General features: G+C 36.3%; 1 protein-coding gene across 1 annotated transcript in view; it reads left to right on the top strand.

The window, feature by feature from the left end:
• LOC127630610 (E3 ubiquitin-protein ligase MIB2-like) overlaps positions 1 to 12,516 on the top strand; it is a 242,287-nt gene that overhangs the window by 175,342 nt on the left and 54,429 nt on the right. The window contains exons 14-15 of the mRNA XM_052108221.1: positions 6,268 to 6,394; positions 11,440 to 11,664. Of these exons, the coding sequence (XP_051964181.1) occupies positions 6,268 to 6,394; positions 11,440 to 11,664 (352 nt within the window). The remainder of the gene's footprint in view (positions 1 to 6,267; positions 6,395 to 11,439; positions 11,665 to 12,516) is intronic.

Genomic DNA, 12,516 nt, shown 5'->3' with positions numbered 1-12,516 from the left:
CTCTCAGGAAGTTCCTCCCGTTAGTTCGGGACAAACATGTCCTCATGAGATCGGACAGCACCATGGTGGTGGCGTACGCTCCCGCCACATGTCACAACTCTCCCGTGTTACATCTTTACTGCGTTACATCTTTAATGCAGTTATATTTAAGGCATTACAACTTTAATGCGTTACATCATTACATCTTTAATGCAGTTATATTTAATGCATTACATCTTTAATGCAGTTATATTTAATGCGTTACATCTTTAATAGAGTTATATTTAATATATTTAATATGTTACATCTTTAATGCAGTTATATTTAATGCATTACATCATTAATAGTTATATTTAATATATTTAATACGTTACATCTTAAATGCAGTTATATTTAATGCATTACAACTTTAATGCATTACATCTTTAATGCAGTTATATTTAATGCATTACATCTTTAATGCAGTTATATTTAATGTGTTACATCTTTAATAGAGTTATATTTAATATATTTAATATGTTACATCTTAAATGCAGTTATATTTAATGCATTACAACTTTAATGCATTACATCTTAAATGCAGTTATATTTAATGCATTACAACTTTAATGCATTTATATTTCATGCATTACATCTTAAAAGCAGTTATATTTAATGGATTACAACTTTAATGCATTACATCTTAAATGCAGTTATATTTAATGCTTTACATCTTAAATGCAGTTATATTTTTTTACTTTATACTTTAATGGAGTGGTGGTGGCGTAGTGGCTAAAGCACAGGGCTGTTAATCAGAAGGTCACAGGTTCTAACCCCATGGCCACCACCATTGTGTCCTTGAGCAAGGCACTTAACTCCAGGTTGCTCCAGGGGGATTGTCCCTGTAATAAGTGCACTGTAAGTCGCTTTGGATAAAAGCGTCTGCCAAATGCATAAATGTAAATGTAAATATTTAATGCATTTCATCTTTAATGCAGTTATATTTAATGCTTTACATCTTTAATGCAGTTATATTTAATTAGTTACATCTTTAATGCGTTACATCTTTAATGCAGTTATATTTAATGCATTACAATTATAATGCGTTACATCATTACATCTTTAATGCTGTTATATTTAATGCGTTACATCTTTAATGCAGTTATATTTAATGCATTACAACTTTAATGTGTTACATCATTACATCTTTAATGCAGTTATATTTAATGCGTTACATCTTTAATAGAGTTATATTTAATATATTTAATACATTACATCTTTAATGCAGTTATATTTAATGCATTACATCTTTAATGCAGTCATATATAATGTGCTACATCTTTAATAGTTATATTTAATATATTTAATATGTTACATCTTTAATGCAGTTATATTTAATGTGTTACATCTTTAATGTAGTTATATTGAATAAGTTACATCTTAAATGCAGTTATATTTAATGCATTGCATCTTTAATGCGGTTATATTTAATGCATTACATCTTTAATGCAGTCATATTTAATGTGTTACATCTTTAATGCAGTTATATTTAATGCATTACAACTTTAATGCGGTTATGTTTAATGCGTTACATCTTTAATACGGTTATATTTAATGCATTACAACTTTATTGCGTTACATCATTACATCTTAAATGCAGTTATATTTAATGCATTACATCTTTAATGCAGTTATGTTTAATGCGTTACATCTTTAATGTGGTTATATTTAATGCGTTACATCTTTTATGCTGTTATATTTAATGCGTTACATCTTTAATACGGTTATATTTAATGCATTACAACTTTATTGCGTTACATCATTACATCTTAAATGCAGTTATATTTAATGCATTACATCTTTAATGCAGTTATGTTTAATGCGTTACATCTTTAATGTGGTTATATTTAATGCATTACATCTTTTATGCAGTTATATTTAATGCGTTACATCTTTAATGCAGTTATGTTTAATGCGTTACATCTTTAATGCAGTTATATTTAATGCATTACAACTTTAATGCAGTTATATTTAATTCATTACATCTTAAATGCAGTTATATTTAATGCATTACATCTTTATTGCTGTTATATTTAATGCATTTTATCTTTAATGCAGTTATATTTAATGCATTACAACTTGAATGCGTTGAATCATTACATGTTTAATGCAGTTATATTTAATGTGTTACATCTTTAATGCGTTACATCTTTATCGCTGTTATATTTAATGCATTACAATTTTAATGCGTTATATCATTACATCTTTAATGCAGTTATATTTAATGCATTACATCTTCAATGCAATTATATTTAATGTGTTACATCTTTAATGCGTTACATCTTTAATGCAGTTATATTTAATGCATTACAACTTTAATTCGTTACATCATTAAATCTTTAATGCAGTTATATTTAATGCATTACATCTTTAATGCAGTTATATTTAATGCGTTACATCTTTAATAGAGTTATATTTAATATATTTAATAAGTTACATCTTTAATGCAGTTATATTTAATGTGTTACATCTTTAATGCAGATATATTTAATGCGTTACATCTTTAATAGAGTTATATTTAATATATTTAATACGTTACATCTTTAATGCAGTTATATTTAATGCGTTACATCATTAATAGTTATATTTAATATATTTAATACGTTACATCTTAAATGCAATTATATTTGATGCATTACAACTTTAATGCAGTTATATTTAATGCATTACATCTTTAATGCAGTTATATTTATTGCTTTACATCTTTAATGCAGTTATATTTAATTAGTTACATCTTTAATGCGTTACATCTTTAATGCAGTTATATTTAATGCGTTACATCTTTAATGCAGTTATATTTAATGCATTACAACTTTAAAGCATTTCATCTTAAATGCAGTTATATTTAATTAGTTACATCTTTAATGCAGTTATATTTAATGCGTTACATCTTAAATGCCGTTATATTTAATTTGTTACATCTTAAATGCAGTTTTATTTAATGCATTACAACTTTAATGCATTACATCTTAAATGCAGTTATATTTAATGCATTACATCTTTAATGCATTACATCTTAAATGCAGTTATATTTAATGCATTACATCTTTAATGCAGTTATATTTCATGCATTACAATTTTAATGCGTTACATCATTACATCTTTAATGCAGTTATATTTAATGTGTTACATCTTTAATGCAGTTATATTTAATGCATTACAACTTTAATGCGTTACATTATTACATCTTTAGTGCAGTTATATTTAATGCGTTACATCTTTAATAGAGTTATATTTAATATATTTATTACATTACATCTTTAATGCAGTTATATTTAACGCATTACATCTTTAATGCAGTTATATTTAATACATTACATCTTAAAAGCGGTTATATTTAATGCATTACATCTTTAATGCGGTTATATTTAATGCGTTACATCTTTAATGCGGTTATATTTAATGTGTTACATCTTTAATAGAGTTATATTTAATATATTTAATACGTTACATCTTTAATGCAGTTATATTTAATGCGTTACATCATTAATAGTTATATTTAATATATTTAATACGTTACATCTTAAATGCAATTATATTTAATGCATTACAACTTTAATGCAGTTATTTTTAATGCATTACATCTTTAATGCAGTTATATTTAATGCTTTACATCTTTAATGCAGTTATATTTAATTAGTTACATCTTTAATGCGTTACATCTTTAATGCAGTTATATTTAATGCGTTACATCATTAATAGTTATATTTAATATATTTAATACGTTACATCTTAAATGCAATTATATTTAATGCATTACAACTTTAATGCAGTTATATTTAATGCATTACATCTTTAATGCAGTTATATTTAATGCTTTACATCTTTAATGCAGTTATATTTAATTAGTTACATCTTTAATGCGTTACATCTTTAATGCAGTTATATTTAATGCGTTACATCTTTAATGCAGTTATATTTAATGCATTACAACTTTAAAGCATTTCATCTTAAATGCAGTTATATTTAATTAGTTACATCTTTAATGCAGTTATATTTAATGCGTTACATCTTAAATGCCGTTATATTTAATTTGTTACATCTTAAATGCAGTTATATTTAATGCATTACAACTTTAATGCATTACATCTTAAATGCAGTTATATTTAATGCATTACATCTTTAATGCATTACATCTTTAATGCGTTACATCATTACATCTTTAATGCAGTTATATTTAATGTGTTACATCTTTAATGCAGTTATATTTAATGCGTTACATCTTTAATAGAGTTATATTTAATATATTTATTACATTACATCTTTAATGCAGTTATATTTAATGCATTACATCTTTAATGCAGTTATATTTAATACATTACATCTTAAAAGCGGTTATATTTAATGCATTACATCTTTAATGCGGTTATATTTAATGCATTACATCTTTAATGCGGTTATATTTAATGCGTTACAACTTTAATGCAGTTATATTTAATGCATTACATCTTTAATGCGGTTATATTTAATGCGTTACATCTTAAATACAGTTATATTTAATGCATTACATCTTTAATGCAGTCATATATAATGCATTACAACTTTAATGCGTTACATTATTACATCTTTAGTGCAGTTATATTTAATGCGTTACATCTTTAATAGAGTTATATTTAATATATTTATTACATTACATCTTTAATGCAGTTATATTTAATGCATTACATCTTTAATGCAGTTATATTTAATACATTACATCTTAAAAGCGGTTATATTTAATGCATTACATCTTTAATGCGGTTATATTTAATGCATTACATCTTTAATGCGGTTATATTTAATGCGTTACAACTTTAATGCAGTTATATTTAATGCATTACATCTTTAATGCGGTTATATTTAATTTCGTTACATCTTAAATGCAGTTATATTTAATGCATTACATCTTTAATGCAGTCATATATAATGCATTACAACTTTAATGTGTTACATCATTACATCTTTAATACAGTTATATTTAATGCGTTACATCTTTAATGCAGTTATATTTAATGCGTTACATCTTTAATAGAGTTATATTTAATATATTTAATACATTACATCTTTAATGCAGTTATATTTAATGCATTACAACTTTAATTCGTTACATCATTACATCTTTAATGCAGTTATATTTAATGTGTTACATCTTTAATGCAGTTATATTTAATGCGTTACATCTTTAATAGAGTTATATTTAATATATTTAATACATTACATCTTTAATGCAGTTATATTTAATGCAGTCTTATTTAATGCATTATAGCTTTATTCATGTTCAAATACTAATAATACGGGAAGCAGATTATGTAAGTAACTACAGACTCTGAAACAGTAATTTCTCTGTGTGGTCAGCGCCTCTTGTGTGATTTGTTTGAATGTCCCAATCTAAGGGGTAGAGATTGAAACTGCATCGGCTGATGCACACTCTGTCACGGGACGCTCATCCCTCGAGCGCACACGATTAATGCAGCTAGATTATAATATGATGACTCTCGACTTATTAAATCACAATATATATATATATATATGTCACTGTGTTTATTATCATGTAGAACATTGGCAATACGCAGCTTTATTAATAAGAGAGAGTTTTTTATGAGTTAAAGATGGATTGAAGTGAACAGAAAGGTGAGAGATGTGAAGTCTTCACCCCATTATACAATGCAACAAAATAATTTTCATATTTTATTTAAATATGTAAAACTCCTTTAAAATAATGTACATTTACTTTAGCAGCTATACTGCAGAAGAAAAAATTGTTACCTGAGAATGTTTAAAATAATATTAAAAATACAAATATTTTAAAATATCTAAAAATCCTTTAAAACAAGATACATTGACCTGAGAAGCAGCAAATCAGATATTTAGACTTGCTTTTAGAGAATAGTAAGTATATTTTGTATTTACTGCACTCGCAGAAGTGTAACCAAGTGAAAAAGAACATTGCCAAAAAAAAAAATGATATATTTGAATGCTTTTTTAACCGTTCTAATAATTGATTAATCTATTATCAGAATAATCGTTAATTGCAGCCCTAATGTAATGTATTTATGGTGTCTAATTCAATTCAGTGAAAACATTTCTTGAAGAAAACAGAAATCATTGTAAAATGTTAATATCTAACCTTCTTTGTGGTAAATATTAAATCTAGGAATAATACCACTTATATTCTGGACATCATTTGAGGCTAATCCTAACCCATATCTCTCTCTCTCTCTCTCTCTCTCTCTCTCTCTCTCTCTGTGTGTGTGTGTGTGTTCCCTCCAGAGCCACAGAGATGATCTTGGCACGAGCACGACAGCTGGCTGATGTTAAGAAAGAAGACGGTTTCTCTGCGCTGCATCTGGCCACTTTGAACAACCACCTTGATGTAGCTGAGATACTCCTTAAAGAGGTTTGAAAGATCACGCTACACCCTCCTGATGCTTTAAAATATCTCCGGGGATAAAATGCAACTTTACACACAGTATCTGAGACATGCTGCCGATTACTACAGAAAATGATTTCAACTTGTGTCTCAGTTTGTAAACACAAACATAAATCACATTTACATTACTATGGAAGTCTATGGGGCTAGTGTGCAGCACCGTGAATAAACCTTTAAAATATTCTATTGTCTCACTATTTTGAAAGCATACCACTTATATATTACAAGTGTTAGCATGACATTGATGTGAGAGAATCACTAAACCTCCATCTATATGAAGTTACACCCAACCTTTCGACTAATGATCAGGTATCTCTTGGCATTGGATATCAGGAACTGATGCGATGAAAAGTCTGTTCTTAATTGGATAGTTCACCCAAAAATGAAAATCTCTCATTGTTTACTCATCCTCAGGTCATCCCAGATGTTTACTGTATTTTCTGGAAATAAAGTTGCGTTGTTGAGAGAAAAAAATACTTGTATTAGTGGCACTGGCAGACGGGAGGCACTATGACCCGGGAGCAGCCACCAGACTTCCCTTCACCGGTTCAGATGTCAAATGCAGTCAGTGTTGCCATGTCCACTTATTATAAGCGTCTTCAGGCTTTTTTTTCATGAAGTCACTTATAAATATAGGAAGTCATGGGTTGCTGTTTTTTGGGCTTGTTTCCAGAGTAACAGTCAGGTTTTGGGGCTTGCTGAAGCTTGGTGTCCCAGAGCAACATAGATTGCTATCCACCATTAATAGCAGCTGCCAAACAGCCTCATGTACTGTCCGTGCTGCGCTCTACATCAGTGCTGTCAAACACATGGCCGGTGGGAGAGTCATCTGACCTTGAATACACACATATACACACTTTCATCTGAAACTGGATCATTGAGTGACGGGGCAGCCCAGTTCATTTCCTCGATCATAGTAATAACAGCAAAAACATACAGTATATGCTAGGCAAATATTAGAGGGATGAGTTCATTTCTCCATTGTTTCAGGTTAGTTAGATATGATGCATTAGTACAGATTTGATTTGACAAGAGTTTAGCGGAGAAGCAGACCTAATTAAAATGATTTGTGCAGTTTATTTTCAATCAAGCCTGGGGTTATTAATACAATTATCATTTAATTACTCTTAAACACTATTAACAATCGTATTTTATCTAATTACACAATGATGATTCATCGACTTTATAGATATTACAGTCTTATCGTCTGTTTATGCTGATATTCTGTAAAGCTGCTTTGAAACGATGTGTGTTGTGAAAGGCGCTATACAAATAAACTTGACTTGACTTGACTTCCACTTGCTCATCCACTCTCATCTTGCGGTCAATGACTGTTGCGCTGGACTGGAATTACAGCCTTTATAATGAATTTCTCCCATTGCCTGCAGGAGCAGCCCACGCTAAGAAAACGTATAATAACTAAATGGAAAGTTTTAATAACAAATATAAATGATAGAAACACTAATGAATATGGCTCCTACAATAGATGTGGGTGAAGATTAACATTTAAGTCTTTATGTGACCTTCATTTTCATATTCAGACAATTACTGATCGAGGCAGGTCATAGATGGAGTTTTTGTTTCTTCTGAAGACATGGATTAAACAACTGGAGTCATATGGATAATTTTATGCTGCCTTTATATGCTTTTTGGAGTTACAATTTAGTCAGGTTTCATGCCGCCCCCAGCAAGATGCTTCCACCGGGCAGCTGCCCATGTGGCCCATGCCTAAATCCGTCTCTGCCCTACATTTATTTTCTTCTGCTTTTATCTGCTTTAAAAAATATATATATTTTTTTTAATGAGATCTTAAGATCATGTCCAAACATTTGATTGCTGGTGTATTTGTAACATGCTGTTCACTTCCAAAGTCACTTCCAAAGTAAGGACCACAATGGAAACAAGCCTTTGGTTTTTTTTTGTGTTTTTATCCTTTTGAACACTTTGTGTTGATTGTTGTTGTTGTTCAATACATTTTCATTCATTCAAAGAAATCGAAACTAGACACAAATTTGCCGCTCGTTATTTTCTCATGTGAAATCACACTTTTGATTCCCTTTCTGTCGCTCTCTCGACGTTGTGACGGAGAAGCGACACTAGTGGGTCTCTCTTGAGCGCCGAAATATGCCTCTGACTTGTGAAAAAAGGCCAATGAGAAGTTGGCAGACAGTATTTGCATACCCCACCCCGGACATACAGGCATTTAAGCGGGCAATACGAGGAGTTCATTCAGAACATTTCTTGGGAGCCGATGGTAGTGCATGCAGTCTGCTGCGAGTCACACACACACCAGTTCCTGCCTTTTCCTCTGACGCTCTGCATGCTGTTGGATTGACTGCGCATAACAGCGGCTTTCTCCTTCTTGCACAGCTGTGCATTTTTGCCCCTGGGCGCTTCGACAGCGCAGACAACTCGAAAGAGTTATTTTAAAAGAGTGATTTTATTTAAAAGAATAATTTCCTCTAAAAGAGCAATACACAGCGGCGTTGAACGTCCTTTTCAGGTTGCGTCTTTTTAAAGACGTTTTTCCGCCCCTGTGTAGTTTCTGGATGCGGTTGATTTCTCCCCACCTCTGATGGTCATAAAAGCTGCCTCGTGTACCTGGGCTGCGATCACACCCAGGCAGCGTTTTATGAATGGTTATGTTCTCAGTGTGAGAACATAGCCATAGCAGCATTGCGGTCGCGACTTAATTTTGTAATGAGAGAAAAGCCACTTCAGCCTCCCCCCACCTCCTTCCTAAGGGATTGGGGCAGGCGCCGCAGGCGATGAAGACGATCTGGGGATAATGACGGGCTCCGTTTCGCCGGGTAAAATCCCCTCAAAAACCCCCCGCCTCCCCGGCACGCTTGCTTGTTTCCGTCCGAGCTCGGGATGAGCATTCTCTCCAATGGGTCATGTTCTCAGTGTGAGAACATAGCCGTGGCAGCGTCGCTATCTATGCTTTCTTTTGTAATGAGAGAAAGCCACTTCAGCCACCCCCCGCACCTCGCCTCCTTCCTACGGGATTGGGACAGGCGCCACGGGTGATGAAGACGATTTGGGGATAATGACAGGTTCCGTTTCGCTGGGTGAAACCTCCTGCCTCCCCGGCACGCTTGCTTGCTTCCCGGAGCTCGGGATGAGTGCGGTCCACTTAACGGCCGGCCGTCCGGTCCCTTGAGCTCCTGGACATTGGATGACGACATCACCGCTGCATCGGAGAGCATTACAGCGGTGTCTGATGCAGATGACTCGCCTGGGCTGCCACCTTCGGGTCTGCTCGCCCAGTCTGAGCCTGATGCACGGAGGTCCCCTATGCTTCCCCGGGCTTGATTGGTTCCGTGGGCATGTGCACTAGGTTGCACAGAGACCAGGTGCTCAGGCACCTCAGCCGTTTGGGGCTTCAGGTCAACTGGGAAAAGAGCAAGCTCACCCCGGTTCAGAGCATCTCTTTTCTCGGCATGGAGTTAGACTCAGTCTCAATGACAGCACCTCTCACCAACGAGCGTGCGCAGTCAGTGCTGAAATGCCTCGCTTCTTTCAAGCCAGGCGCAATGGTCCCTTTAAAACTTTTTCAAAGGCGCCTGATGTATATGGCATCCTCCGCGGCAGTCGCGCCGCTGGGGTTGATGTATATAATACCACTTCAGCACTGGCTTCAGACTCGAGTCCCGAGACGAGCATGGTGCCGCGGCACGCACCGTGTGATGATCACCACCGCCTGCCGCCAGACATTCAAACCCTGGACAGACCTCTGCTTTTTACGGGCAGGAGTACCCTTGCAGCAGGTGTCCCGATATGTCCTGGTCACTCCAGATCAGGTTGGGGCGCCGTGTGCAACGGGCACGTAGCTGCGGGCCATTGGAAAGGGGCCCCGCTGCGCTGGCACATCAACTGCCTAGAGTTGCTGACTGTTTTCTTCCTGAGGAAGTTTCTCCCCTTAGTTCAGGACAAACATGTCCTAGTCAGGTCAGACAGCACCACAGTGGTAGCGTACATAAATTGCGACGGTGGAGTATGCTCCCGCCACATGTCACGACTTGCCCGTCGTCTCCTCCTTTGGAGCCAGCAGCGACTCAGGTCACTGCGTGCCACTCACATCCCCGGCAACCTCAATGTGATAGCAGACACGCTGTCACAACAACGCTTGCCCAGTGGAGAGTGGAGGCTTCACCCCAGTCGGTCCAGGTGATTTGGGAACGGTTCGGCAAGGCCCAGGTAGACCTGTTTGCCTCCCGAGAAACCTCCCACTGCCCACTCTGGTACGCCCGAACAGAGGCTCCCCTCGGGGCAGACGCACTGGCACACAGCTGGCCCACGGGGCTGCACAAGTAAGCATTCCCCCCAGTGAGCCTTCTTGCACAGGTGCTGTGCAAGGTCAGGGAGGACCAGGAGCAAGTCACCTTAGTGGCTCCGTACTGGCCCACTCGGACTTGGTTCTCGGACCTTACGCTTCTCGCGACAGCCCCTCCCTGGCAAATTCCCCTGAGGACGCACCTACTAGACACAACGTCGAGAGAGCGACAGAAGGGGGACATCTAGGTTACATATGTAACCTTCGTTACCCAATGGAGGGAACGAGACGTTGTGTCCTCGCCGCCACGTCGCTGAGCCGAGCCCCTGTTGTGGCCGGACCATTTCCGGCTCCTCAGAAAAATCCTGAATGAACTCATCGTATTTTCCCGCTTACATGCCCGTATGTGCATGTAATGGGGGGGGTATGCAAATACTGTCTGCCAACGTCTCATTGGCCTTTTTTCATAAGTCAGAGGCATATTTCACCACTCGAGAGACCCCTAGTGTTGCTTCTCCGACGCAAAGTCTCGTTCCCTCCATCGGGGAAAGGAGGTTACATACGTGATCTAGGCAAATGTTTGCCAGAAGTTTGCAGCTCTTCACCGGTAGTGATGAACCTGCAGCAAACATTTGGCAACAATGGACAATTTTCTGCAGCTTTGTCGCAAAGGTCATTTGCATGTGAACATGATCTGTGGCGAATGTGTAAGGGTTGTTCGCTCTTTTCTGTCTAGGGTCGCTGTGACATCAACATCCGGAACAATCGCAATCAGACACCGCTGCAGTTGGCCGTGACTCAGGGCCATGTGGCTCTTGTGACGCTGCTGGTGACGGAGGGTGCGGACGTGAACGCGGAGGATGAGGATGGAGACACGGCCATGCACACGGCCCTGAGCAGACAACAGCTGACAGTCGTCATGAGCAGCGGCGAGGGCGAGGGATCCGTTCTGTATGGCAGGGTGAGAACATGAGGGTGATCATAATGACATCCAAAAACATTTCCCTTAACGGAAATAAAAACTAACATCATTGGGAAAAAACTGAAGCTGTAATATCATTTTATAACTCAAAAATGAACTGAAATGAAATAAAAAAAGATCTTGAAATAATTTTTGTTTTAGTTTTTAAAATGCTTTCAGTCAATTCATTTTTAATCAAATGAATTACACAAGATGCCGATTATTTCATCGAGTTAACCCCAGTTTAACACATATATCAACATTTGTTGAGAAAGAGCCCCAATGAAAGAAAATCCAATAATCAGATTATCATGGCTGAAAATCGACACAATGTGGATTGATCTGGTGAACACATGAATTGCTCCGTTGGTTGGAAAATGATTCATTTAGTTAACATTATTTTTGATAGAGTTATTGCACTGAATTCATGTGCTAAATGGACAGCCTTTTAATATTTGATACACAGAATATGACCTTTAAAATGAGCATGAGAGTTTTTGGAAATGTTTTGGAAACTGGCGTCTTCATGGGAAAGGGGGCGTTGTAAAGGAAGGGGTCCACAGGAATGGCCCAGGACATGGGCGGGGTCCGACAGCCGCACATGCTTCCCTCCATGGTCCATAGTGCACCTAATTCGGCCGGTACCCTCCCCGCTCTGCACCTGGTGCTGTGAAGGATGCCAGTGTGTGAACACAAGGAGATAGAAGCCAGCTTCACGAGGGGAGGTGCGCTCTGCGTTTGAATGGAAACAGGGATGAGGCTCTATTAACATCAGGTGTTCCTCATCAATCGCTGCCCCAACGAGGCTCATAAAGTTGCATCTCTCCTTTCTCCAGCCCTCTCCTGTCATGA

This window comes from Xyrauchen texanus, chromosome 37 (genome assembly GCF_025860055.1).
Source record: "Xyrauchen texanus isolate HMW12.3.18 chromosome 37, RBS_HiC_50CHRs, whole genome shotgun sequence".
Classification (NCBI taxonomy): domain Eukaryota; kingdom Metazoa; phylum Chordata; class Actinopteri; order Cypriniformes; family Catostomidae; genus Xyrauchen; species Xyrauchen texanus.
Note: the sequence above shows the minus strand (reverse complement) of the source record. Positions and strands in the feature narration are given on the sequence as shown.